Source organism: Trichosporon asahii (assembly GCF_000293215.1).
Source record: "Trichosporon asahii var. asahii CBS 2479 unplaced genomic scaffold scaffold00050, whole genome shotgun sequence".
Taxonomy (NCBI): domain Eukaryota; kingdom Fungi; phylum Basidiomycota; class Tremellomycetes; order Trichosporonales; family Trichosporonaceae; genus Trichosporon; species Trichosporon asahii.
The window spans coordinates 1,205,908-1,227,541 of record NW_014040874.1 but is presented as its reverse complement, the minus strand read 5'-3'; the positions used below and the strand labels follow the sequence as shown (position 1 = coordinate 1,227,541).

General features: G+C 60.6%; 8 protein-coding genes across 8 annotated transcripts; 4 read left to right on the top strand and 4 right to left on the bottom strand.

Annotated features, from left to right (window-relative positions):
* Window positions 1–2,708: 2,708 nt before the first annotated feature.
* A1Q1_01648 (uncharacterized protein) lies at window positions 2,709–4,584 on the top strand (the record flags this gene model as incomplete). Its single annotated transcript, XM_014324687.1, has 5 exons — window positions 2,709–2,831; window positions 2,891–2,963; window positions 3,311–3,611; window positions 3,939–4,392; window positions 4,444–4,584. The coding sequence occupies 5 exons, from the start codon at window positions 2,709–2,711 to the stop codon at window positions 4,582–4,584; spliced, it is 1,092 nt and encodes a 363-aa protein (XP_014180162.1).
* Window positions 4,585–6,444: 1,860 nt separating this feature from the next.
* Window positions 6,445–9,354, top strand: A1Q1_01647 (uncharacterized protein; the record flags this gene model as incomplete). Its single annotated transcript, XM_014324686.1, has 1 exon — window positions 6,445–9,354. The coding sequence occupies one exon, from the start codon at window positions 6,445–6,447 to the stop codon at window positions 9,352–9,354; it is 2,910 nt and encodes a 969-aa protein (XP_014180161.1).
* A 281-nt stretch (window positions 9,355–9,635) lies between these two features.
* On the bottom strand, window positions 9,636–11,405 carry A1Q1_01646 (uncharacterized protein; the record flags this gene model as incomplete). The annotated part of the gene is made up of 2 exons (XM_014324685.1): window positions 9,636–10,700; window positions 10,761–11,405. 2 exons carry the CDS (start codon window positions 11,403–11,405, stop codon window positions 9,636–9,638), a joined length of 1,710 nt encoding a protein of 569 aa, XP_014180160.1.
* A 1,454-nt stretch (window positions 11,406–12,859) lies between these two features.
* A1Q1_01645 (uncharacterized protein) lies at window positions 12,860–13,997 on the top strand (the record flags this gene model as incomplete). Its single annotated transcript, XM_014324684.1, has 4 exons — window positions 12,860–13,027; window positions 13,075–13,575; window positions 13,619–13,786; window positions 13,833–13,997. The coding sequence occupies 4 exons, from the start codon at window positions 12,860–12,862 to the stop codon at window positions 13,995–13,997; spliced, it is 1,002 nt and encodes a 333-aa protein (XP_014180159.1).
* A 128-nt stretch (window positions 13,998–14,125) lies between these two features.
* On the bottom strand, window positions 14,126–16,105 carry A1Q1_01644 (uncharacterized protein; the record flags this gene model as incomplete). Its single annotated transcript, XM_014324683.1, has 5 exons — window positions 14,126–14,212; window positions 14,464–14,673; window positions 14,734–14,962; window positions 15,037–15,350; window positions 15,413–16,105. 5 exons carry the CDS (start codon window positions 16,103–16,105, stop codon window positions 14,126–14,128), a joined length of 1,533 nt encoding a protein of 510 aa, XP_014180158.1.
* Window positions 16,106–16,447: 342 nt separating this feature from the next.
* A1Q1_01643 (uncharacterized protein) lies at window positions 16,448–17,236 on the bottom strand (the record flags this gene model as incomplete). Its single annotated transcript, XM_014324682.1, has 1 exon — window positions 16,448–17,236. The coding sequence occupies one exon, from the start codon at window positions 17,234–17,236 to the stop codon at window positions 16,448–16,450; it is 789 nt and encodes a 262-aa protein (XP_014180157.1).
* Window positions 17,237–17,722: 486 nt separating this feature from the next.
* A1Q1_01642 (uncharacterized protein) lies at window positions 17,723–17,950 on the bottom strand (the record flags this gene model as incomplete). The annotated part of the gene is made up of 1 exon (XM_014324681.1): window positions 17,723–17,950. One exon carries the CDS (start codon window positions 17,948–17,950, stop codon window positions 17,723–17,725), a length of 228 nt encoding a protein of 75 aa, XP_014180156.1.
* Window positions 17,951–19,986: 2,036 nt separating this feature from the next.
* On the top strand, window positions 19,987–21,625 carry A1Q1_01641 (uncharacterized protein; the record flags this gene model as incomplete). The annotated part of the gene is made up of 2 exons (XM_014324680.1): window positions 19,987–20,237; window positions 20,308–21,625. The coding sequence occupies 2 exons, from the start codon at window positions 19,987–19,989 to the stop codon at window positions 21,623–21,625; spliced, it is 1,569 nt and encodes a 522-aa protein (XP_014180155.1).
* Between the last annotated feature and the right edge of the window lie 9 nt (window positions 21,626–21,634).

The following is a 21,634-nucleotide window of genomic DNA, read 5'->3' as shown; positions in this document are numbered from 1 at the left end:
ACTGTCCTGAGGCGGCGTTGCTGACGGGTGCACTGAGCCGTCTTACGCGTGTATCTCGGTACCAGCACGGCAGGCTCCGTATGTGACGTACACGTCCTTTTCGTCTTCACTGAACCTCGGACACGGGCACGCGGCATTTGGCTTGTACGGAAGGAGCCTGAGAGACATGGGAGGGTGGGAGAACGCCACAGAACCCAATCACGGGTGTAATCATGACGTTAATTCGACGGTATTAACAGGTAACCTATTATAGAGGATGTACTTTCGATTCGTGTTCTGATTGGCCGACATTTCTCACCGTAGCGACCAATTCACGTGACTCTCCCAATGCGCCAGCGGAAGCCGGCGCTGGTGAAGCTAGTCAATAAGCTTTCATTGATAACGAGAACATGCACGCTGCACGAGCAGGCTGAGTAGGCGGCGGCCAAGCTAGCAGGGTTGCGGGAGCTGGCTGCGCGAACAGCCGCGTGCATATTGTCCGATGTAGGCGAGATTACGGATGTTCGGCAGAGAATTTTTGATGTAGTCTTCTGTTGTCCTGATATTCGCTCGTTGAACAGCGCCGCAGCATGGCGCAACGCCGAGTGTCCTTTTACGTGAACACAGATCCACTCTTTGACTAGTGGCAACAGCATGCAAATGTCTCTGGCTGGGCTCAGAATCCCGCCGGCGCCATCAATGAATCAATATCAGACCCCACTTTTGACTGAACGCCTCGTTGTAAGCCCCCGAGCGCCCCGAGCCCGCCGTCCTGAACAGTGGGCAGCCTGGGCATGCTGGGCAGGCTCAAAGCCGCATTAACCTCAGCCCGCGCTACCGTTGGTGCCGTATGTCCGTCCGCGTCCGGTCCGCTGAGAGGTCGGCAAGGTTGCGTTCTTCGGTTCGCGTAAGCTGGCGCGCTGGCCATGGCGTTTAGATCTCGCGCGTGGCCTATTTAGTCCTGACGGAGGCGCATGGCTGCTTGGGCTAGTCTGGCAGGACCGCGTATACCCGCCTCTGGTGTCTCCCAATCTGTCGAACTTCAAGACACTAGTGGCATACCCATCGCAAGGAGACAGCGGCCGACGTAGGCCTGGCTATCGGACAATGCACGCATGACAGATATGTGAACTAGTGTGTGGCCGAGACGAGCGAACCCGGGATCGGTGTCGGGGAAAGACCGCTCGTTGCGAGACATCGGACGCCGATACGGCTGCAAGCATACGACAGTGCGATGGAGGATATAGACGATGCATGCCGCTGGAAATCCAGTCCTTAGACAGTGCCGAGGGGGCCGAGGAGTAACTAGACATTCAAAGGGCGAATAACCTCTCCAAGCCACCGACCCATCCCCAGGTTAAGCCCAGGGGTGACCTGGACATCCGTTCTCGAAGTCTTTCAGGTGCTCAGGACCATCCCTCGGACGGTCAGGACGACTAGGGCCCTCAAGGAGAAGCTTGAGAATGACAAAAGTGCTGCCTGGTGATGGAGGGCCAGTAGGCGCTCACACATTCGGTGTTTTAGCATTCCTTGATGAACAATTAGAAAAATTTAGGGAATTATTCGTCCGGGAGGCAAGGTGGATTGTGGGATGTGCTGCTGTAATCCTAGGTCACTGATCACTTGTAATTGAGTATGCCATCATATGGGCAGGGAGCACAGGACTCCAATGCACCCGCATGCCCGCCTAGCATCGCTGCGGTGGAATTGGCGCTGCTTGCGAACCCACATCTCCGCACTGTGCACAGCTAAGCCGCTGGTTCCGCCTTTGCAGGTCGTAGTATTGCCTCGGTGTCTTACATCTTACACAGTCTCACCAGCTTGCTGACGGTCTGCTGAGGTCACCGCACTCCCTTAGACCCAACTCAAGAGCGACTAACAGAACAATGGACAAGTGGGCAACACCAATAACGGCCCAACACATGCGTGGAGTAGCGTATCTCATGAGCCCTCACTGTCATGGTAGCGATTTGATAAGTTGAATCGGTCGGAAAGGCCTAACCACTTGCAAGAATACACCTTTGGTTAATCTGGGATGGCTGAGCTACATATGCCGCCACCAACCACGAGACGCATGAAGTCGTGAGCACCACAGGCTTCAGTGCACGGCAAGTCAAGTCAGCCGCTGGGTCCGTCCGCCGCGGAGGCGCACTCAGCCGCCGCAGAACTGATGTGGACGACTGGAGCAGAAGCCGCCGAGTGCTTTAAACCCAAGCACCTCGCCGCCAGAACCCGCCCAGTCTCGGGGCTTCAGGTCTGTTCCTAGGTCCCATCCAACTCCGTCATTTGATGGGAGCAACCCGAGTGCCGAGATGGAAGAGCCCACTGGGCCACAGGCCATTGAGCCACCGAGTACCTGGTGTACCTGGCCAGCTACCCCATGGTCCCATGCCCTCCGGCCGTTGGCCACCCGTTCACCGCTTCCCAGCTCCCAGCCGCAAATCCAAAGCATCCAAAGTTCAGACGATATGAAAGCCTAAAGCGGGCGAACGTTGGCCGTTCCTGTCCAGAGCCAAGCCTCGCGAGCCTCGCGAGCCTCCGAGCCCTCGCAGCCTGAGAAGCTCGCGGTAGGCAGTGTATCAAATCCAGGACATTCATGGCCGAATCCCAGGATGCAATTTTGGGTACGGTACGGTACACGGGCTCACCCTTCGCTCACCTCCTAACTGATCAGAAGGGACGAAAGCGCAGGATCTCGGCGCAGTCCGTCTACCTTCACTGCACCTCACATGCGGCCTTACGAATCTAAGGAATTGAGTCAGAGCTTGGGACCTCAGGACCTGTGGACTCGCCTACGCGCACCGCGCACTGGCACGAGAGCACGGGTCTTCCTTCAACAACTTGGGCCCACTGTCCGGTGGTCCGTCCTCTCAATCCTGGAAGAAAAATGTTGGGCTCACGGCTAGAACAGAAGCTCAAGCCCCCCCATCAGGTCCATCAGGTCCGCCAGGCCCGGCGCTGTCGAGCCTGCGCCTCCAACGTCAGTACGTCAATACTCAGTTTGAGCCGCCAAAGCCTCGCTCGGAGGCCGATCATGGCGTTCCCAAATCCTAACTTCGTATCCTAAGGCTAGTGGCTCCTAAGTCGTGCGCCGCCGCCGCATTCTCCCTTGCCCTTCCTTCTCCTTCTCCCCCTCCTCCTCCTTCCTTCCCTCGTCCCTCGCCTTCGTCCTTGACTTCAGCGCTCCCACTCCTCCCACATCCCACAACTCATACACTTGTTAGATAGCACCGAGATTCATGCATAGCGTTTGCGATCTGACCATATCCCTCTTTCTCCTCCACCCATTTACTCTACATCTCTACTCACGCTCTTACAACTCCCTCGACAGCTCTCGTCATCATCTATCGGCTCTCGACTCTCGGCACCCGCCCAACTCCCCTCCTCCATCTCACCACTACCCGCATTGCCTCACAAGACTCCCAGGTCGGCTGCAGTACCTCACGAGCTTCCCACTCCCACTTCAGCAGCGCTACCACCTCCCACATTCGCATCGGCTATCGCCTCAGTCCGCCCCAGACTACGTTCGCGTTCTTCGGCATCGCCACTGGTTCATCTGTCAACCCCTCGCATCGAGCATTTACTCCCCATAACTGCTGGACAGTTCAAGCATCAAAGTATAAGCACTCAAAGTAAGTCTCGTGTCCGGATCTTGTCTGTCTCCCGCATGAGTGCGTGAAAGTGTTCCGCCCACGACGACTCGACTAAACATCGGGCTGTGCAGTGGTCACAGGATGCGTAGTGCATTGACTGTGTTGAGCGGCTTGGAGCGTCGGTGTTGGCGCATTGTGAAAAGCTTTGTTCATGGTGGCTTGATGATGGCTTGGAGGGCTTGAGGGTGGGTGCGCCAGAGTGGTGAAGGCGAAATCCGACGGCCGGATCGCAGGATCGAGCAGATCCCAGGATCGCAGGACTTCGAATGCCAGGAGTGTCTAAGAGACACATCTACGCCATGCCAGGCGTCAGGAGCTGCCAGGAGCGCCAGGATCGCAGGAAAGGGGAGTACGACGAGAACGGCACGGTCGAAATCAAAATTGGGCCGGGTTGCTCGGTCAATCGGTCGGTTCGACTGGCTCACCTTGCAATCTCTGGGGCTCGGACGATGCGCTTGCCGACGTCCTCCAGGGCGGTGGAGGTGTCAATAACACTCTGCACCTCCCCGCTCCTCGTCTCCTTGCTGCATCGGTACGACTTCCTGCCGCGTTCCGCTGCGTCATGCCCGTCACGATCTCCACAGCCGCCCTTTCGAGGGACCGAGCCTCTGGTACAACTAGTGCTTGGAGCTCTGGAGGTCGACTTTCGCCCGATCGTCTGCCTGTGCACGCCCACCTGGCAGCGGTGACTCGGCAACATGCACCCGGCACTGGCGTTGTCTCGCATCGCGCAGCCATGACCACTAGTCGGCGCTTTGGAGTGGGTGGGCGGGCCTCAGCTCTGCACGCTCCCCACCCCACTGTGTCTTAGCCGTTGGGCTGGGTTGGAGTGAATGGTCGAATAGGGTCTGGCATCGAGTGCTCTTGTCTCGTTGCGGCTACACTCCAGTGTAAGACAAATACGCCGGAGGAGGCTGGCTCCCGGCTACGCAAGGCGCCTTCGTCTGCATAAGCGCGCTGCGCACTGCGATGCCATGCAGCCCAGACCAAGCGGCGAGGCAGCCGTGCATTACCACATGTCTGACTGCTCGGTCTCTGTGGTCCATCCTTTCGCCGCCCTCACTTTCCCGTCATATTGTTAATTCAGTACCTAGACCTTGCGACCTAAAGCCCTCTAGGCCTTCCATGCTTTTGCTATCCCGGCCCTCATATCCGCTCTCGATCTCATTTCTGGCCCCTGTCGGTGACGCCTAGCTAACATTCGTAAGGCTTAAGGACAACCAGCCAGTCCACTGCGCGCAGAGGAAGTCACGACTCAGATTGCGACGTAAGCGAGAGACACACACACTGTCACTGCTTGTGAGTGCCCGATCTCAATCGCGCTGTCCTGTTATCCTTGTTCCTTGCTGCCAGCTGGCTCCCTTGGCTGCCTACTGGTATGGCCCCTGCAGTAACGACAATTGCCCCTGTCGTCACAACCCCTTGCACCCCTCGCCGTCATATTCATCGCCTTCGTCAGTGGACGACCGAGAGTTATCAATGGCTTTCTTGTCGCCATTAACAACATTCGACGGCATCGTCCACTGGACCATGCTTACATCTGCGATTATCTGGAGTTGTTGCAGGTTCCGGCAGCTGACGCGATTATTCCAGATTTCTTTAAGTATATAGTTTCTCTCACTCCACCAGCCCTGCGCTGCTGTCACTCGCTTTCAACATACTTGGTCAATCGGCTCAGGAGCCCATCGTCTTCCGCCGCCTCCGCCATCGCCTTTGAGCTGAGCTTGTTTATCCTTTCAACTCTAAGTTGGAACCAAACTTTCATTTTTCGCTTGATTTCGCCTCGCCTCGCTGTCTTCGTTGCGTAATCATTTCGGCAGTGACATAAATCGTTCTGTTGCTTGACTCACTTGATCCAAGTAACGGTATACTATCGTTACGCTCTAGACTCGTGCCCGGACACTTGCACTCGCCCTTTCCAGTCAAGGCCCGTTCCGCGCGCATAGCACTTGTATCCAATCAGTAAGTTACCAAGAGGTCCAACGCCGTCGTTCCTTTCTGCAGAAACGACAGGCGTGTGCACATATTTTGAAGTTTCACCACTCTTGTTCTCACTGCCTCTTCCCCTCCTCGACCTAGCGTTATAATGTCGTTTGCCACACGCACTACCACTTCCTGCATTACAGATCACCAACACCACTCCAGGAGCCCGTGCTTACAACCTTAGACCGTTTAAGGCTTCAGTACACTTCAACGCACGCCTCGCAAGCCATCGCTATTGCATTCATCGCTACCGGAACTGCACTGCATTGCGAACGCTTAAACCATCGTGTCTGGCGGCGAACAAATCTTGAGCCACTTTGCTAGCGCCAGAAACAACATCGATTGACAAGCCTTCCTCACCGTAACGGATAATCGTTACACACAGTCCTCAACCCACACAACGCTTGTGTGTATCGGTCTCGATTGCGGACTGTCTAGTGCCTCGGCTGAACCCCGTACCGACACACATACATCTCGGACTACCCGGACTGCGTCTGCCCCTGGAGCTTTGAGTAGATCGAAGCAGGATAAGAACACTGGGACATCGACGCAAGCTCAGTGACCCCGCCGCAACCTCCGCTTCCACCCGGTGCACCAGCTCATCGCGGGTCCTTCATTCAGAACTGGAGCTGCAAATCACCGACCGAGCCCTCGGCTCATCTTCATCTGAAGCGATCGCCTGACGCACGCCCACCCTCTCAGCGATCTAGTTCCTGCGGATCTCACGGCCGTCGGCTCCTCGTCGCTTTCGACAAGAAGTCACCTTGAGATAAAAGGAGCCACCTCGCTGACCTTCCCGACCGACCCTACCCACCCATCCCCCTTTACCATGGACACCGATCCTAACGCCTACAATGATCGAGGAGCGTCTTCGACCTCTTCTACCATCCCGCACCAGCGCCCGGCGGCGTCGCACTCGAGCTCAACGTCGAGCGAACTGGTTGGCCTGCGCGACCACCGCAAGCACACGAGCCCGAACATGGGCAGCAGCAGCGGTATGATGCCGAACCCGATGGTGCCTCAGCAGTCGTCGCCCAAGCTCTCACCCTCGCCCACCCTGCAACAGTCGCCGTCAATACCCCCACATGCCGAGTCTTCACAGCAGGCGGCCCGCCGAAATGCCGCGACGCAGCTTGACTCAGACATGTTCACGCCCTTTGTCTCACCGGCGCACCCGGCACACACCCCGACCGCCTCGCGTGGCGCCACGAACCCGCCGCCGTCTGCCGAGCACCTTCGCCAGATGATCGGTCAAGAAGCTGACTCGCAACCCATCGCACAACACGAACCCGTCAAGCCCGTCGAAGAAGCCGTTGAGCAGTCTCTCCTCACCTGCAAGCCTCTGGACCTCGTGTCTGTCCAGCCGCCGGAACACCTTCCGCCAGCGCCTTCGACCGCAGCATGGGCCCAAGCCCGCAAGCAGCCAATGGAGCGCATCGTCTCACAGGCCGGACCGCCACCCCCCTACCGCCCCCGGCCACCGATGCTGAAGCGCGCCAGGAGCTTCTCAGACCCTCCTGAGAACCACCGCCCGAGCGCGCTCTTCCAGGCCAGGAGCGCTGCCAAGTACTTTCGCGGAATGCCGCGGAAGCGCATGCGCGTTTGGACCGCCAAGGACGCCGCTGAAGCCCACGAGGGTGAGCGTCTCATGAGGCAGATCAGAGGGCGCGCGCAGGATCATTACATCGCTGCCGCCCGTGAGCCTCCCGTCAACATGAGATCTCTCCGTGTGTTGGACACGAACGAAGTTCTGAGATTACCTCAGATGCGCCACGATCTCCTGTTTGACAATTTTGGCTTCAGGCCGATCCACTCTCCGATGCCGTACCACTCGACCAACTACGGGTTGCTGTCGACCAATATGCGGTCCCAGATCGTCCACCCGTCTCCTGCGTCGGAGGCTGCCAACAAGTATTGGGAGTGCATCCGACGTGAAATTGAGCTCGGCTGCCGCTGCACTCGCTGGGACCACTCGCAGCCGAGTCGCATCAAGGACTGCATTTGCGGCAACTGGAAGCCTGGACTCAACGAGAAGCAGTGGTGGAAGGAGACTCGTGCGACTTGGCCGTCACGGTTGCCGAAGCTGATTTCGACCCTGAGGGAAATCCTGGAGAGCCTGATGGCGTCAACGACGACTTGCGTGAACCATTACGCTCATCCCAATAAGGAGGCACAGGCACTGCACGCTCAATCGTGCCCGACCGTCACGCATTCGCTGGTCCCCACGCTTTTCGCGGCCTTGGACGCCGAGTTCCTGACGATTCAAGTGCGACGTGGGAACTTTGACACGGGCATCTTCAATGTTATCGGCGAAGCGATGAAGATCCACTGCGCGCCCGTGCGCGACGCCATGGTCGACGACATGGTCGCAACGGCGACGGGTGCAGGCGGCAAGCGCAGGCCCAACGTCGTGCAGGGTCTGCGCAAGTGCTTTGACTGCGTCGAGGTCATGAAGCTCGACATTGCGAACCACCAGGTGCAGAGTCTGAAGGGCATGCTGTGGCAGCAGGCCGAGCAGAACGAGATGACCACCTTCATCAACTATCTGATCGCCGCTGGCCGCACCCTCGAGACGTCCAAGACGTACGCCTGGATCAATGCTGCCTCGAAGCGCGTTGCCATGTCGACTTCGCCACGGGAGCGCCGTCACCTGCTCGGCCAGTGTGGATGCGGCAGCAACACCGAGTTTGTCATCCGGTCGCTGACCGAGGGCTTTGTGCAGCTCGTCTTCGGCGACTGGATCGAGTGCAACGAGCCGTGGCCGCCTGCGCTTCCCAGTCGCCGTCCCGTTGGTGTGCCCATCAATGCGCCCGTGTTCCCGAGCAAGGTTGTCGTGCCGGAGGTGTTCAAGATGGATTCGTTCCGCCTCAAGCTGTACCACACGGAGCTCGTCGACCTGACGATTGCGACGACGATCCTGCAGTCGTTCGAGGAGGCGTACGTCCAGCACAACAGCTCTGACAGCGCGGAGCAGGTACGTGCCCAGGTCACGCAGGTGCACGACAGCTACAAGCACATCATGACGATGGGCAGCGGTCTGCTGCGCCCTTCGAGCGACTGCCCGTCCGACCTGGCGCTGCACATGGCGCACCGTATCGTGTTCTCCAAGACGAGCGAGAACTACAACACGGAGCGCTCGCATTCGGACGTTGAGCTGGTCAACGCCCTCGCGCACGACTTTGACTCCTTCATCATGCGCGACCTCGCGTCCTTCTCCTGCGCCCGCTTCGCCGAGACATTCGGCAAGGTGCGCAAGCTGGCTACGACCATGCTCGCGAACACGCTGCTGCTGCACCGCGTTCAGCCCGAGAGTGTGCTCTACGACACGGCCGGCACCGACGCGCGCCCCTGTGCCGCGCCTGGACCTAAGGTCAAGGCGCCGCGCCTCCGCGTCGCGTCCCGCCGCTTCGTCACGCTCGCGGAGCCTCTGACGGGACAGGGCTCGTCGACCTCGGACCCGCGGGAGCGCTACCACCGTCCCGCGAGCGCCGAGATCACGGCGGCTCGAGAGCTCTTCCACTCTACGAAGGCTGGCAACCGGGAGGCGGAGGACGCGCTCGCATCCGAGCTCGGGCTCGACAATGTCCTCGCCGACATCCGTGCCGTCGTCGAGAAGATGGCCAAGACGGCCGACTTCAACCTCTCCGTCTTTGCGCCCCTGTACGGGCGTGGGGGCATGCTCATCGGCAGCGGGGCCGTTGTGCCGCTGCCCGAGCTCGAGCGCGAGCGCCGCTACTAGACCCAGACTTCCATATAATCCCACCCACATCCACAACCCTGTCTGTATGTGTATCCCATGTAATGCATTGGTCTATCCTTGTCTTTTCTGTTACACCAGCGTCACGTTGCCGTACACGATGCGGCCGTCCAGGAACGTAGCCTTGACCTGCGTCTTGAGGATGTCGTCCTGGTCGTTGGTGATCACGTCGTCGTCGAAGAGCACGGCGTCGAAGCGCATGCCCGGCGTCAGCGAGCCGGTGTCGGTCGAGAAGGAGGCGTAGGCGGCTGTTTGTCAGTTCCTCAACTTCGGCATAACTCACGATCAGCAGTGAAGCCGCGCAGGGCCTGCTCGCGGCTAAGCTTCTCCTCGGGGACCCAGCCGCCGGGGCCGTGGGGCGAGTCGCCCTTCTCGTCTGTGCGCGCGACAGCGGCGAAGAAGCCCTTGAGCGGCGACGGCTCCTCGACGGGGAAGTCGGAGCCGAGCGTAGTCCGTCCCCCAGCCTTGAGGTAGCTCTGCCAAGCGTAAGCACCGTGGAGGCGCTCGGGACCGAGGCGCTCCTCGGCATAGTGCATGTCGCTCGTAGCGTGCGTGGGCTGGTAGCTAGCAATGATGCCGAGCTTGGCGGCACGCTCGAGATCGGCCGGGGTCATGATCTGGGCGTGCTCGATGCGGAGCCTGCTCTCGCGGCCCTTGGCGGGGTCGTCGCCGATCGCGGCCTCCATCGCGTCAATGACGACCCGGTTCGCCTTGTCGCCGATAGCGTGCACGTTCACCTGCCAGCCCTCGTCGTACCACTTCTTAATCGTCGGGGCCCAGCTCTCCTCAGGCGTCAGGAGGAAGCCCTTCCACCCGGGCTGATCAGAGTAGTCCTCGATCAGGGCCGCGCCGCGCGAGCCGAGCGCTCCATCGCCGTACAGCTTGACGGAGCGCAGGGTCCAGCGTCCGTCGCCAGCACCCTCAGCACGCTCGACGTTCGCGCCGCAGTACTCGGTCTGGTTCTTGCAGAGGAGCATGGTGTAGTAGCGCAGCGGGAGCTTGCCCTCGTCGGCCATGCGGCGGAAGAACTCGACCTCGACAGGCAGAAGTCCAGCATCGTGTATTCCCGTCATGCCGAGCCTGAGGGCGTCGTCCGAGACGATGCGCAGGAAGTTCTCGCGCTCCGTATCCGTCTTCTCCGGCTGCACCGGGGTGACGTACGCGCGGATCGCGTTGTCGACGAATACGCCCGTCGGCTTGCCCTCGGCGTCACGCACGACCTTGCCGCCGTCGACGTCCTCGAGCGGGATCTCGCCGATCTGCTCCAGTACAGCGGGAGAAACCCAGACGGCGTGCACGTCGATGCGCGACAGGACGATGGGCACGTCCTTCAGCGTGCTCGTGTCGAGGTCAGCCTGGGGTTAGCTAGGTCGAACGGGGAGACTTACAGCAGTGGGGAACTCCTTGACGTCCCACAACGTCTGGTCCCAGCCCATGCCGGTCACCCACTCGCCGCTCTTGACACCCTTGGTTCGGACGTGCTCCTCGACCTTGTCCACAATCTCCTGCACGCTCTTGCTGCCGACGAGGGAGAGGCTGCGGAACTCGCCATAGTGCAGCGGGTGGGCGTGGCTGTCCGTCCAGCCGGGAGTCAGGCTGTATCCCGCCGGGATCTGGATGACTTTGATGCCCGTCTTGCCGTCGGGGGCCTTGATCTTGGCGCTGCGGTCACCGTAGGTGCGGCGGACGTGGGCCAGGCTGCCAACGTCCTTGACGCGCTTGTCGGCGACGACAACGCACTCGGTCGCGCCGAGCCCACCGGCAGGCGGCACGGTGTAGATGCGCTTCTCGGACGAGCACACGGCGTATGTCTTGGGAAGAGGGCGGGAGCCAGAGTCGACACTCCACGGACGCTGGGGGTTGCCCTGCTTCTGCGCAAAGACGAGCATGGCCGCGAGCACGATCAGGCTGATCGCGATGTGCACGCTGCGGTTGGGCTTGGCGCGAGTCGGGGGCGCGCCAGGGCGATCCTTGGGCGCGTACCGACCCGCATGTCTCGTGTTGCGCTGGCGCAGCTGCGATCGCTGCGACATGGTTGATGAGCGTCTGAGTAAAAAGTCGAAAGTGGGCAGAAGTTGCGGGTTTCTTCTGAGTCGCGAACGGCGGGTGCGCGTTAGAAATCCGGACGGGTCTTGGATTTCCGTGTGGAGCCCCCAGGGCCGATGCTCCACTCCCACGGCGCTGGCCGGTAGTTTGGATCTGGGTGGAGGGTGGTCTCCCACGGTGCATTGCAGTGGGGTCGATGTTTTGATCCCGTGAGCCAAGAGTGGAGGATCGGGAGCAAATCTGCCGGGAGCAGGGCCAGGGCCAGGGCGGGGACGCCCACACGCAGCCGCCTGCGAGTGACTCAACAAGAGGTGATGCTGTGTTGCCATCGCTTCTTCCTTCCCCAACCCCCCTGACGAGACCTACTGACCCCAACCCATCATGAGCGAGTTCGACAACGACCTTTACGGAGACCTCGACCTCGAGGACCTCGACGCCACCCAGCTCGACGAGGAGCTCGTTGACCCCGATCAGGAGAAGCAAGAGGACAACAAGGAGTCATCTGCTCCTCACGACGCCCCCATCAAGCACGAGCCTGCCCCGGCAGCCGCGCACGACAGCCATGCTTCGGGCAGCGGACAGCACGGTGGCAACGATGGCTACTTTGAGAACAGGATGCGGCCGAGCGACATGCCGGACGAAGGGTTAGTACTGTGTTCCTTTGCTTCTTGCCGCGCCCACGCGCCCACATAGCACGGCTTGATGGCTTCAGCTGTGGCATCCGCTCTCTCCCGTCGTCAAGAGCGACGGTGGGGTGGTGCCCGGCCGAACGGCCACGGTCATCTAGGCGCGCAGACGCGTTGCGGTGGCGACAATGTTGTGATTCGTACTCGTGTAGGCTCCCAGGTAGGCCCCAACAACTGCTACTCAGCTAGACAGAACAAACATAGTTCTTGCTTTACATCCATCCCGTAAGACATCCAGACACATAATACTGATACAATTACCCATGTCATCATCATGTAAACCTACGATCAATTCGCGCGATAATCCGTCCACCGTTTACCGTCCACACACTGTTACAGCAAGATGTTCATCGGTGGACTTAACTGGGAGACAACAGATGGTTAGTTTGATCGTTTTCTCTTAGCTCTATCTCTTCAAACGCAACCGCGACAACATATGCACCTCAAGCAGGATGGACGCTTGGACCGGATTAGACCGGACCAGCGCCGGATAATGTGAACCTGCTGTACCGCAGGCGCCATGTGCGCTACAGCGTCATAGCTTATAGCACTCGGACAAACCGTCTCACGGCATCCGGCTTCGATAGCACCGATATCTTGGGTAGCTTGGACACTGGATAGCTTGGGTAGCTGGGTAGCTGGATCGCTTGAAAACCACATGATTGAAAGGGAATGGCTCGGGCTTGGGCTCACGCCCTTGCTTGGAAGCTGGAAAGATGGGATGGCACAGAGGACACCATGGACGTATGACTGACATGACAGACGGACTCCGATCATACTTCAGCCAGTTCGGTGACATTGACAACTGCACGATCATGCGCGACCCGACCGGCCGATCGCGTGGTTTCGCCTTCCTGACATTCAAGAGCGTGTCGAGCGTCGAGGCCGTGCTGGCCAAGGACCACCAGCTGGATGGCAAGATGGTGAGCTGAGAGGTTCTGTCAGCAGCTGACGTCAGATCGACCCGAAGCGCGCGATCCCGCGTGCCGAGCACGAGCGCACGGCCAAGGTGTTCGTCGGCGGCCTTGCTCCGTCCGTGACGAGCGACTCGCTGAAGCAGTTCCTCTCGCAGTACGGCAAGGTGATGGACGCGACGGTGATGTTTGACCGTCTGAACGGGCGGTCGAAGGGTTTCGCGTTCGCGACATTTGCGGACGAGTCGGGCGTCGAGAACGCGATGCAGCACTCTGGCGTCGAGCTCGAGGGCCGCCAGATCGAGATCAAGAAGGCCCAGCCGCGCGGCGCCGGCACGCAGGTCAAGACGTTCAACGCCCCCGGTGGCGCGCGCACGTCGGGCTTCAATGCGACGAGCGGCATGGGCATGGGCGGCGGCTTCGACCCGAGCGCCATGGCCATGATGTACCAGAATATGATGAAGGGCAACAGCATGGGCATGAGCGGGGGCATGAGCGGCGGGTTCGACCCGAGCGCCATGGCCGTCATGTACCAGAACATGATGAAGAGTGAGCTGGTGTCCTGACGAGAAGCTGACAGCAGACATGGGCATGAACCAGGCCCCCGCGATCAACCCCAACATGGCCCAGCGCGGCAACATGGGCATGGGCATGGGCAACAACATGATGATGAACCCGATGATGATGGGCATGAACCCCATGATGGGCATGGGTGGCATGATGGGCGGAGGCATGATGAACAACGGCGGCGGCGGCGGCATGGGACGTGTAAGTCTACCCAGCTATTTAGCTCGCACGTAGCTGACAACAACAGGGCCGCGGACCGAACGCGCCCCGCGGACCGTCGGCGATGCGCGGCGGCGGGCCCTCGGGCATGGCCCAGCCCATGGCGCAGGGCTCGTCCCACGGCGGAAACGGAAACGGCTCCGGGCCCCAGCGCTACTCGACGCAGGGCTCGCAGCGGGCAAAGCCATACTAAGCCTGTGGCTTCCTATTCCTCGTCATCTCTCCCTTTCCCAACTCTCTCTCACCAACGACCGTCCCCATTATCTATACAAGTTCATAAATCAGCAACAAAGTGCATGTACAGTGTCTACGTCTACGTCTCTAGAGCCCCGCGCCCATCTTGGACATCTTCTTGTCCCGCCCACTGACGCGCGCGGCGTTGCTGTGCCCCCTGCTGCCCTTGTTGGGCTTGCCGCGGCCACCGCCTCCTCCCCTCCCTCCACGACCGCCACTGCCGCCTCCCCTTCCTCCTCCACCGCCACCGCCACCACCTCCCCCTCCCTCCTTCTTCTTCTCCTTGCCCTTGCCCTTGTCCTTGTCGTCCTTGTCCTTCTTCTCGCTCGGCGCCGAGCGGCTCCAGTTGTGTCGCTCGAGGATCGCATCCTTGTGCGGCTGATCGTCAGCTCAGCAAACACGGCGCCCAGCTGGAGACAACTCACATTCCGCTCGAGCATGATCTTCCACCCCTCGATCTGCCCGTCGTCCATGCCCGTGTCCTCGCGCAGCTGCTGGCGCGCCTTAGACCTGCGCGTTGCGCTGTCGCGCGCAAACACTTCGGGCGTACGGAGGTATGCGAGTTCGAGCTTGGTCTGTGTCTGCGCGTGAGACTTGGAGGGACGCTCGAGGCCCGGTGGCGGTGATGAAGACCGCTGTGTGTCAGCTGAATCCGATATGTATGTAGCTTGAAAGGGAGAGTGGAGTGGACTCACTTCGCTGGCCAGGTCGACTTCCTCCTCGTCCCGGTCCGTCGTCTCGCCCCCGTCTCGCGTCGCGATTACGCGCTGGTACTCCTCCTCGTCGGACGCGTAGCCCCGTGCCTCGGCGATGGCGCGCGCGGCCTCCTCTGCCTCCTCCTCTTGCGCCTGCACGAGGCGCAGGATGGAGTCGCGCAGCTGGTTCGGGATCTCGCGTCCCAGGTCCAAGTCCGGTACTGTCTCACTGCAATATTAGCTAGGAAACACATCACGCAGCTTCAAGCCTCTGCAGTGCAGAGCAATAGTGAGTCAACTCACGTATCCTTGATTCTGAGCTTGGCCAGATCCGCGTCCGTGAACTGCGATCGCCGCGGCGGCGCGGGCGCTGGTTCCGGCACTGGTTCAACGGTCGGCGCAACAGGCGACGCGGCGGCAGCAGGCCCATCTGCGGAGGCAGCAGCCTTGAGCGCCGAGAGCTCGGCGGGGAGCTCGTTGCCGAGAATGGCGTCGATGAGCGGTGCAGCTGCGTCGTCGGTGTTAGCTCCCGCGGCAGTGAAATTGGGATGCGCGAGCGCGTCGCTGAGCAGATGCGCTGGGATGTGCGGGAAGAGGGCTGTGAGGTTCGCCAGGCGCTGGTCGTCAGCTTAGCTGGGGAGGTAGCCGTAGCTATGAAGGCGAAACCCGAGTCACTCACCGGGTCCGTCCCGTGCTCCTCGTCGTGTGCGCCGCGTGTAGCCGCCGCCTCAGCGTCACCGAGCGCGCGATGCGCCTCGAACAGATCGGCGTAGTCCCGTCCCATACTCTGGTTCACGAGGGGCACGCCCCTCGGCCCCTCGTTCTCGAGCAGGCGCCGCAGCTCGTGGTCCTTACCAACGAGTGCGCGCGCGAGGACCAGCATCTCGCCCTTCGACCTCGTGTCCGCTCCGCCGTACGCCTTGGCGAGCGCGCGCATGAGTGCCTCGGAGTGCTTGACGACGGCATTCTCCGTACTCCTCAGTCGCAGCAGGCTGTGTGCCAGGCGAACTGCGCGCACGCCCCCCGGAGCGCTGACGCGCGACGGCAGAGCAGACAGCAGCCCGTCCCAGTCGAGCTTCAGGTGCGAGAGCGCCGGGTCCAGCACGCTGACGGCCGTGGGGTAGGCGAGGAGCGCGTCGCATGCCAGCGGGAGAGAGATGGATTCCGGAGACTCGTCACACAGTGTGCTGAAGGCATGTAATGGTCCCAGAGGGGCAGAAGTGCGGTGCCGCGCCAGAAGACCGAGGAAGGCGGACAGAGGGGCGAGCACGCCTGATGGGCCAAGCGGGGCGGCCTTGCCGACCTCCATAGCTAGGTAGGAGAGTGCTTTGGGAAGCAGCTCGGACGGCGGGGAGCCGGTTGGTATCGTCATTGTTGGGTGTCGTGGAGGTGTGGACAAAGGAGGGAAGGGAGCGGGTGATCAGCGAAATGTCTCGACGGAGAGTCGATGGAGGAGAGGTTCATGACGCAGAGTTCGGATCCGGGACACGTGTGCCACGTGGGGGTGCTTGTGGCAGGGGAGTGTCGATGTAGATATCAAACCGAAGACTGAGGCCTCATGCATAGAGTCTAGGCTTTGTGAGCGTCTGTCTCCTGAATAAGGTATCTTTAATGGGTTTGGAGCGTTGCATTGCTATAGAGTATGGATGAGTGGCACATGAGCGGCCACCGAGTCGAACCACGCCACCCAGCAGCATGGTCGTGTGCCAGCTCGTTACTGCCTGCCATAGCGTTCGGCCTTGATCCAGTCCTCAAGCTTGTGCATCGTGTCGAGGGATTCAGGCTTCCAGTGGAACGGCCGCTCACCGGGAGCAGAAACGTACTCCTCGCTGGAGTCGGAGCCCTCACCGTCATTCTCCTCGGGTTTCTGGTCCTCATGAGGCTGCTGCTCTTCAGGATTCTGCCCATCTTCGGGCTTCCACTCCTCCTGATCCCACTCCGGCTTCCACTCCTCCTGCTTCTCCTCCGGGTGCCACTCCTCCTGATTCTCCTCCGGCTTCCACTCTTCCTCAGCGTTGTCCGCGTTGTCGGGTTTCCACTCCTCCTGTGCCTGTCCTTCCTCATGATTGTCCTCCGGCTTCCACTGTCCGTCGTCTTTTCCCTCAGGCTCCCACTCTTCGCTGTGGTCACCCTCCTCATGCTGGTCGCCTTCCTCATTGTGGTTCTCCTCCTCAGGCTTCCATTCCTGGTCGTGATTTCCCACATCGTGGTCCTCCTCGTCGTTGTTCTCCTCGTCGTGATTCTCCTCCTCCTTCCACTCTTGGTTCTCCTCGGGCTTCCACTCCTCCCCGCCGCTCCCCTGGTCGTCCCCCTGATCTTCGGGCTTCCACTCCCCATTTGCGTCGGGCTGCCACTCCTGACCCTCCTGACCCTCCCCAGTCTGACCTTCGCCTTCCTGGCGCACAGCCAGCGTGTCCATGTCCTCGAGGACGTAGCGGGGCAGCAAGGGTGTGGCGGCGGCAAAACCGGCCAGGCCAGTCGCGAGAAGGATGGTGATTCTCATGATGGGTGCGTGTCGAACAGATGGTCGTGTGTGTAGGACGAGTCCAGCTCGAGATAGCGCCAGGCTGCGAGTACGGTAGAAGAAGAAAGTGTCCGAGAGTGTTGTGTGTAGTTGTTTTGGAATGCTGAGGGCCAAATATATGCAGGCCCTCATTCCAATCCAGGTTGGTGGGCAGGTTCCCAGATGGCCGGGGACAATGGCGGCGCGTCGTGAGGACATCTGCTCCGATGTCGGGGTGTGAGACGGGGACGCTCCATGCCGAGGATGTCGGAGCCACGCTTACCGGCACTTCGCAGCCTTTGCCAACAGCGAAACAGACCTCCAATGCCTCCGGGTCCAGTACATGCTACATTATACATCGTGCCCTCGTCGAGAGGCTAGAGATTACAGACGAGCTCAGCTCGAGAAGAAGTGCCGGGACGCAGACCCAGACAAAGTAAATAGGACGGCGCGGCGCAGCAGAACTCGGTTCCGCAATCGGTGTGCTCAATGGCCGCAGGGGCTCGCGGCTGTGTTCGTGTTCACGCTCGCTTTCACATTCGCGTCCCCGCCGATGGCGACGGGAGCCTCACCGGGAGGCGACACGCCGTCGTCGACGGTTCCAGGCACGTCGAGGGGCGTGAGGTCGTATCCCTCGGGATTGACTTTGGTCCAGGGGATCGGGGCGGCAGAGACAGTCGCGAGGAAGGTGAGGAAGACGAGGGAGAACTTCATTGTTACTGCCGTTGGGGTTGATACACGTATGTTGTTCTGAGATACAGGTGCTTATGCTTTGTTGTTGTTGTTGCGTACAGTCACCGGGGCGCCAGGCGACGGTGTGATTGTTGTAGAGAGAGACAAGAGGTAATTCGTAGAGAGCAATGGAGAACAATGGCGTTTGCCCAGAGGATGGACTATATACCTCGCTAGTCTCTCGACCTCGCTTCATCTCGGCGTCGGAGCAGCATAGCAGCGAGGGTCCCAGCGCACTGCTAAACAAACGCCTCCGATCGCCCTCGAATCGGCAGAGGTGACGCGCACAGCACACCCAGCACACCGTGCACACCAGTGCCCAGCCCAGGCACAGCCCTACTCGCCCTGACATCGCCCAAGCCTCGTTTGCCGGGTTACGTGAAACGCACAATGCACGAGTCATGCATGACCACGTCAGAGATTCTTGAAACGCATCCAGGCCCCGACGTCTCGCAGCTGTTCAGCTACCCCGGAGCAATGCACGAGTCCGTGGAGAGGAACAGGGTGGGTCCCCCAGAAGTGAGAGAACGCGTCGAACAGACACGCGCGTGAACTCTGTTGGGTGAGGCTGATCAGAATTTCAGGGTACTGGCCGTGGGCGCCGGGGCGCGGCCCGGAGCGACCGGCTGGCTGGACGCGTCAGGTCGCATGCTGACGGCTTCGATTGCTTGAGGCCAGATCCACTCTCAATGGCGGGGTGCACCTCTAAACTTGGATGAAGGTTGAGGGACGTCATGTAAACTCAATGCTTGCGTAACTGTAGCTGAATGACGATCAGGTCGAGGGGGCGGGGTGCGTACGTCCTGCCATCGCCCTGGCGATCAGTGACGACGACAAAGATCAGCGCGCACTGCTTGTCTGTGCGCCGCAGGCCACAGCAGACGTGTGCTCGAGGAAGACACATGTGTACACAGGAGAGGATCGTGAGGAGGGAAGATCTCTAGCGTCGGTGCTCCGCAGCCGAGCATCAGCCTTGCGGTTTGGTGTGACGACTGATCTCACCTTCCTTCTCACACATTGCGTCTTCTTCGCCACCGCGTATCTTCTCATGAGAACATTCTCCACAACAATAAGACTTCCCACCACCGCCTCGGCCCCACTAGGTTCAAGAGCTCGCTTGGTAGAAATAATGGGGAGCCAGGTCCCTTCTCGGCAACTACAAGAGCCATGAGATCGCTTGGCAGGCGATAAGCTGAGAATTCGACTCATCTATCAAAGCACCCTTCTTTATCTTGCCACTTCCATCTACGGCACGCGCTCGGCACGATGAAGTTGACTCGATCAAAACAACGCGAGCGACTGTTATCACTATGTGAACGTACCGCGCGCAGCCGACTTGAATTGTAGCTGATGTTCCGCCATCCTCGCGATCTCGCGCACAGACACCGAGGTGACATGTGCCGCACTGGGTGTCGGAGTAGCGCGACCTCCTCATGCGATGGACGTCCTCCACCTTGTTTCTCCACCTCGCTTTCGCCGACAGCCAGAGCCGTTGCCGCGTCGGGGGTCGTTGGATATCAACAACGCGGCAATGGATATTTCCCCACTTTGCCCACTCACAGCCGCCCAATTCACCGATCCCGCATTGGCTGGGTGCTGGCTGCGGTGGCCGGCGCTTGCCACTCTGGACCGGGACATCGCCAGGCACGTGTGGAGACCCCGGAATGTTTCCAATACCGCTGACATTCTTGGACATTACGCCCCGCTCGAGTGGTGGGATTTTCCAACGATCTCCCAGCTATCGGCCACAGCGGCATGCACGGCGCGTATCCCGGTCCTATCTTTCCAAACCACCGGGAAATCATCCCTCCAGCCCCCCTCGCTCGCTACATATAGCAACTGGCGAGCAACGTTCTCTTCCCCCTTTCGCAACCCATCTCCTTTTGTTCGCCATGATTCGAACCATCCTCCGACGACCGGTGAGCACCCCCATCTGACGTCATATACTGACTGGACAGCGCGCTATCCGATTCCCGGCGCCGACAACGAGCGCGACAGCGTCCTCGTCGCGTATCCCGATGCGACCCCCGGCGAGCACAGCAACTCGCGGCGTCAAGTCGTCTGCGCGCCAGTCCGACCCGGCATCGACCATCGTCCCCGCGCCACTGCACTGGGGTAGCGGGGAGGACATGCCGACCGAGCTCGAGATCCCGCCCTCGAAGCGGGCCGAGAACGCGAAACCCCGCGAAGGCCACGCTGTTATTAGCACGTTTGACCTGTTCTCGATCGGCGTCGGGCCGTCCTCGTCCCACACCGTGGGGCCGATGCGGTAAGTCACCCTCGTCAGCCTTGTGCCGGAGATCTCCGATCCACATGAAACGAGCATAACTGACGCCCAGTGCCGCCAAGATCTTCACGTACTCCCTCCCGCCCGCGATGCACGACAAGATCGCGCACTTGAAGGTCTCGCTGCACGGCTCGCTGGCTGCGACGGGAATGGGCCACATGACGCCGCACGCGGTGCTGCTGGGCATGATGGGCGAGGACCCGGAGACGGTGGAGGTTGGACGTCTCTCGCGCGTGATGGACGAGGTGCGGGCTGTGGGGCAGATCGACCTTGGGTTGGACGGGGGACACAAGCGCGTGAAATTCGATCTCGAGAAGGACCTGACGTGGCACCTGAACCCGCTGCCGTCGCACCCGAACGGGATGGTGTTCACCGTGTTCGACGACGAGGGCAACATGCTCGCGACGAACGAGTACTTCTCCATCGGGGGCGGCTTCGTCGTCAACCGCGAGACGCAGATGGACGAGAACATGTACTACATGCAGACGCGGCCGAAGGACGCAAAGGACTCGCGGCGGCATGTCGACGACGAAGGCGACGCCGAAGGCGGAGCCGGCGTCCTCCCCTCCCCCAGTGCCGAGGCAACGGACGTTCTGCAGAAAACCGACGCGGACGTGCCGGAATCCAAGGGACAGCCGCGGGACCACAAGCCGCGGCTCCTGTTCGCGTCGGCCGAGGAGCTCTACGCGATCTGCAAAGAGCACAATCTGACGATAGCCCAGGTGGTGTGGGAGAACGAGCGGGCGTTCCGGTCTGACGCCGAGATCGCCTCGGGCCTCCTCCAGCTCTGGCAGGTCATGGACGAATGTATCCGCAACGGGGTCACGAGCACGGACAAGACGCTCCCCGGCGGCCTGGAAGTAAGGCGGCGCGCGCCAGGCCTGTACAAGCGGCTGCAGCAGGGCTTCTACCCCGCCATGGCTATCCCGAAGCCGGGCGGCAGCGACGAGACGGCCCTGACGAAGGGCGAGCAGCGCATCGGACGGACAGACCACCCCCTCCAGCTGATCCCGCGGCACACCCGCCCCGTCTTCCCGGGCATCGAGTATCTGTCCTGTATGGCGATTGCCGTGAACGAGGTAAACGCTTCGGGGGGGCGTGTAGTCACCGCGCCGACGAATGGGTATCTCGTGGAGTACCACTCCCAGCAGCCTGAGCGCGACGTCATGACGTTCCTCCTCACTGCGGCCGCCATTGGCATGCTGTTCAAGCGCGGCGCGACCATCTCCGCCGCAGAGGGCGGGTGCATGGCCGAGGTCGGCGTCGCGTGCTCCATGGCCGCGCCGCGGCGGGACTCGCGGCGACGCTCGGCGCAGAGCCCGCCGTCATCCTCCAGGCTGCCGAGATTGGCATTGAGCATAAGTGAGTAGACTTGGGTG